This window comes from Bactrocera latifrons, unplaced genomic scaffold (genome assembly GCF_001853355.1).
Source record: "Bactrocera latifrons isolate USDA-ARS-PBARC rearing strain unplaced genomic scaffold, ASM185335v1 scaffold_567, whole genome shotgun sequence".
In the NCBI taxonomy this organism is placed as follows: domain Eukaryota; kingdom Metazoa; phylum Arthropoda; class Insecta; order Diptera; family Tephritidae; genus Bactrocera; species Bactrocera latifrons.
Window position 1 is genome coordinate 68,507 of NW_017537231.1, and position 5,704 is coordinate 74,210.

Consider the following 5,704-nt stretch of genomic DNA (forward strand, 5'->3'; position numbering starts at 1 on the left):
TTTTACCAAAAAAATTATTTGTTTTACCAAAATTGTATCTCGATTTTTTTTAATTTTTATAAAAAGTGGATAATGGCAAATTGAATTTTTTAAAAAAATTTTTATTTATTTCAAAATTTTACTTCTTTTGTTTAAAAAATACAAGATCACACAAATGGTTTTGACTCATCCCTGTATACATTTTGAAGCAAATCGGAGAGGTGACATAATTGGAAGTTTGGCAGTTAATAGTCGTTATAGAACATAACACTTTCTAACAGATAAATTTTTAGTAGCTTAAGCTGCTTTTAAATTTACATTTTTTCGCTAACTCACCTCAGTGAATTCCATTGTAAACGCAATTTAACCAACTTTAATTTCATTTCCATAAAGGAGCGCATTTCCAAGTCCTCAAGTTGTGAATGTGATATTTTTAAGCTTATATTAACTTCCGGTTCAAATTTATTCGACAGAGCATCGACAATTTTATGGAACGAGTCCACCTTCTCGCACGACAACTCCACATAGTTGTCGGCATAGATTGGTTCACAGGTACAGGGCGATAGCTCGGGCCGCACGGCGCAATGCACCGAGGCGACATTCGTAATACTCCAAACTGCATAAACAAACGATGCCATTTTGGCACGATAGGTGTGTAACTTTTATGTTTTGAACTGGTTTTTGCGCTGTTTAAAAATGTTTTCAATTCGTTTTTTATTTTATTTTTGTTTTGTTTTTGCACGTTGTCACTTCGACGAGTGACCGATTATACAGTCAAATAATTATAAAACTTAGTTTTTGTTTTTTTCTGCTTTACTTTTTCAATCTACTAACACAAATTGAATGTTTTTKTTTTAAATATTTTGCTCGGCTGTTTTGAAATGTTACTCACATTTGTTATTGTTGTTGCAGTCAATGCTTATCAATGTGACTTTCATCGCAAAACAATGCGCCGTTAAGCTCGCAAAGCGACGTACGTACGGACGTTTGTGTGTTTATTCGCATGCGTGCGTGTGCATGTGTATGCGTGTGTTTATTTATATGCATTTGCATGTGTGTGTGTAAGTGCCGGCTTTGCGTGACTATCACTGGCGTATTTTATCGCATTAAAGTCGCCTTGTAGGCGTACGCTGGCTTCACGCTAACTCTTACTTTTGACTCTTAGCGCGCGTTCTCAGCCGCTTACTATCATGCACTGTTTCTTCTCTATATGTATGTAGATTTGTGGGTGTGTATTCATGCAAGGATCTAAAAGGCATGCAGCACGGCGTGTTACGGCACGAGCACAAGCACAGGCAACTAACAACTAAAAATCTGTCGCTGAGACAGGGGCTTCCGCCGAGACGAGCTGTTTGCAGGCAATAGATAACTGTTTTCGTTTGAGTCGCGGGTTTTTCGCACGATTGCGGCTTTTTAACGTGTTAATGTACGATTGCGCGGAATTTCCGTGGTGAGTTTCGGGTAACGGTTAATGTGTGAAAAGTTGTTCATAGAAAAATCTAGTTGTTGACGTAATTTTGTTTTAATTGATAATTTTTTATAAAAAAAAATTCAAAAATTATCACTTTTTAATAAATTATTGTTTTCCAGTTTTCGTACTGCTAAAACTATATATTTGCTGTTATTTTTTGTTTTGTTTTTACTTGGGTAATGTCTTCATTATTTTGCTTTTTTTCTTGCTTAGGTAATGCCTTCAATTTATGTCTGTCTAACGCGCTGTACTCAATTCCAATTTATCCAATACATCGGTCAGAAATTTATTTTGTATGAATATGCAAATATATACCGTTAACATTTGACATCCATACAACGCACAGTGCACAACAACAATATAACACTTGTATGAATCTACTTTTACAGTAGTAATTGTAAGAATTACCGTTAAAAAATCTTTCGCCGACTTATTTGCTTTGTGTTTAATATTTTGTTGTTTTCAAGTCGCTTCGAGCACGCTTATAATATTTATTTGCGAGGTTTTTCCACAAGTATTTTTTCGTACTTTTCTTTAAAATGTTATTTTGAGAATTTGACACTCGGTTTACATTTATATTCTTTACTTATAATAAACCCGTTATGTTTGTGCGATCTTTGTACTTTGTTTCGCCGCTGAGCAAATATCAAAATTTAATCTTTTCCTCATTATATAGTACAAACATACATATGTATATAGTTGTATATATACATATAAATTTTAAAATATTTTTCTGATCTTTTGCAGTTTTTGTTTTATTATTTTATTTATTATATTGTATTATTATTTTCAGCTGATATGCGCGCACACCACGATCGTTAAATTTCTACTCAGCTCACACTTCGGTTCAGTTCATTCAGTTGAGTTCAATTGAAAATCGTTGCTCCGCTATTGACGTCCGTTTGCCAACGCGATCCGATTACGACTGGGAAACAAATTCACTGTGACGATGGAGGATAGTCGTTGTGAAGATCAGAATCGATTCTTGAATGGTGGCTGTCAGCGTTTGGCAGTGTTTTGGTTCGACGCCGCTGTATTTGTGGTATGCGTGTATTGGTGCTATTGTTGTTGTTGTTGATGGTGGTCGTCGTCAGTATTGATTCGCTCGGTCGGTGTTATCGCAACGACATACAGCTACTGTTTTTACAGCGCAACTGTTGCAGCCGCTGACAATACAGCGAGATAGGCGCACGTACTCACACACACATGCATGGAGAGTAGCTTTCAATCGCCCGTTGTTGGTAGCGTCCAGCTCACAGCTCCAGTCAGCCTACACACATACATACATACATCTGTGGGAGCTTTTTGTTGTTGCTTCATTTTTGCAGTGCACTTTTGAATCAATMTGTGGCAGGCGATCGATTGCTCGGCTCGGCCGCAGGTTTGTGTTGCGTTGTTATTATTGYACATTTGTGGCGCGCTCCTGCAATTCATGTTGGTCGTTGCTTCACACCTATCCTCTTATAYTGGCTGGAAAGTTTTTATCAGCGGCCACTGCGATAAACTCATCATATCTAATCCGGTAATTAGGCAATTGTACACGCAATCCATCCGGAAGAAAGTATTCTCATATAAATCAGCATCTCTCTGTGCAATAAAGTGATGGTTGTCGTTGTTGTTATTGCAMTTTTTTCATGCTATTGCTTCTAATTAGCAGTTCGGTTGCTTTATTGCCTCTTTGCCGACCACTGGCTAAAGTTTTAAGTGGCAATCTCATTTTTAACTGATATATTCGATCAGCTATTGCTGTTAAAAGATCAATGGAAGCGTATAAGTAGCTTACAAGAATAGATATTAGWGTATAAATACATACRTACATATGTACTAACACTTACAGAGTAGATAATGACTTGGTATAGTTAACCAACACTGGCTTTCTTGGCTCCTTTTCTTAGCGTTATTTTCGTTATACTCTGAACAGTGTATAATGAGTTTGCCGCGAAGATTGTAACACCCTCAAGGAAACGTCGGACATACTGTAAAATAAAGTATACAGGGTTTGTCCGGAAAGTAATAGGACTGAGTTTTTCCGTCGCGACTGTACTTCGGAGCCTGCACGCACCGATTGGATTCGGTATAGAACGTTCCTATATAACGAACGAGCGGCTGGTCAGTTGTCTCCGAGCACTTGAAGAGTCAGAACAACATTTTCGTTCGGCATGTTTCTGGGAGTGGTGCAAGCCAAAAATGCAACGTTCATAAGATCAGAGGTAAGCGATTAAATTGTGTGTGAAATTCGGTAAATCTGCCTAGATGTTGATTTAGTAAGATGTGGTGTGTTTTGGTGGCACCAGGCCCCTTTAGAGGACTAGGAAGATTTTGAAAGTTTTTAAACAATTGTAACGATTGATTCAATACATTTTTTTTTAAATCGACTCAGTCCTATTACTTTCCGGATAAACCCTGTAAACCAAATGATCAGTGGGACGAGCGGGGTCATGCCTATCAATCCGTGTATACGGGAACTACTTCCTCAATTTCTSGAAATGAAATTTTCCACACGTTCTCTTCTTCCCAAGAGGCTGCTTATTTATCGGAAYCAMCGATATCGRACCATYATAGCATGTAGTTGTCATACAGACTGAACGAACAAAATCAAGTTTGTGTCCGGAAAACTTTTTTAGTTAATGAGACAAGACCACGCTGTAKTCTTGGAACAATTTCTTCAGAACGAACCATTATAGTATACACAAACTGGTTTCCATTTGGTCAATCCAGCCCATCGGCTCTGTAGCAGCGTGATTAATGGAATTTGCATATTTTCGCGTAATACTTTTTTGATCTCCTATTATTAAGCGATTATACAAAGATTTCAAATTTTATGATTCGTGAAATTTCACAGCTGATGACTCATAACTCRCCGTACTTTCCTAATTTCATATAAAACCCGCTGATTGAATATATATTTCCCGATGACCGCATACATAACTAAATGAAGAATAAATGCCATTAAAGAAATTGTGTCTATGCGCTCTATGAGTATTAATAATTTGCATACTCTCGCAACATGTTGCTACAGAGTACAATAGCTTTGCCTATCTACCGGTTGGTAATTGAGATGGATATAGGGTTATATGTTTATATATTTATATATATATATTATATATATTATATGTGATCAGAATGATGACACTAGTGGAATTCGTTCTTCTTGATTAAACTTGATACACATATCCCTTGGCACCTTGAGAACGTAAAACTACTACAAAGCGTATGACGAAGTTAAATTTGGATGATACTGTGAAACCAAAAAAATGGTGATCTTTATCTTTCCGGCCGATAGGGAAGTCTTCCCCATCTTCGAAGCAGATATACGGAATGAAGTAATCGGTGTACAAAACTACTCGACTGTGAATGTTCCAAWAAATGGTGTGAATTTATGGGTGTCTCAAGGTAGCGCTTGTTTTCAGAAACTTTCTCATGTCCAATATTTTAGGGAGGATGTGACCAACGAGGCTTTTGAGGTGCCTGCAGTATCAGATATCGCATTCGTCTTCAGTCTTTGGTCTACTAATATGAGATCATCGACCAATGTCACAAAATCTAGCCATTTTCAGGGCACCTGGGCATGACTGACACTTTTCGATTGTCGCCATCCAAAGATAACAATGCTTTCCTGAAACAACGATGACTTCCCTTTCAAAAACAAGAATCGAATCACCGCCAAATCTTACACTTTTTTATGTGTCTCAAAATTTTGAGTTTCACTTTACTAAGTTTCTTGGGCAGTAGTGGCGCCGTCGGGCGGTAAAGCTAAGTAAATGTGGGCTTACCTTGTATTGCCGAATGATATCAGATATTTCAGTGGCATTAAGTGAGCAATATCTTAGCAATAAAGTTGTGTGTTAATATATTATGAAATCGGTCCACTTGTTCCCCGACCATAGTTTAATGTAATTGATTCCCCTGCCGCATCCGATTGATTGTAATTGATTCACAATTTCGTCGAATAAATTTTTGCCAACACCCGAACATTTTKCACATCAACAAGAAAGCCCTAACTTCCTAAAATTTTAATAATTAAATAACACCATTTTTTTCTCAGTGTACGCATATTATTTATTAGGTCTTCTTTGCCTTTAATATATCCATATCGTTGCTGTCGTCGTAAAGGAAATGCTAAAATTTTATAATTGTTTGTAATGTGACACCGAATTGATCAGACACACTAGACTTGAATATCAACATATAAATATTGCATCTAAGAATACAATAACAAAAACATTGGCATGCGTTGCACATGTGTTTTTCTTA

At 36.9% G+C, this 5,704-nt stretch overlaps 1 protein-coding gene across 2 annotated transcripts in view; it reads right to left on the bottom strand.

The window, feature by feature from the left end:
* The window catches only part of LOC108974566 (probable serine/threonine-protein kinase DDB_G0278509), a 19,051-nt gene extending 16,884 nt beyond the window's left edge, over positions 1-2,167 (bottom strand). Inside the window, exons 1-2 of one of the 2 annotated variants that reach the window (XM_018942476.1) lie at positions 1,859-2,167; positions 316-805 (exon numbers count right to left, since the gene is read on the bottom strand). In XM_018942476.1, the coding sequence (XP_018798021.1) occupies positions 316-617 (302 nt within the window). In that variant the 5' untranslated portion in view covers positions 618-805; positions 1,859-2,167. Of the gene's footprint in view, positions 1-315 lie in introns of both variants that reach the window. The other variant, XM_018942475.1, reaches the window with a different exon arrangement.
* Positions 2,168-5,704: the final 3,537 nt, after the last annotated feature.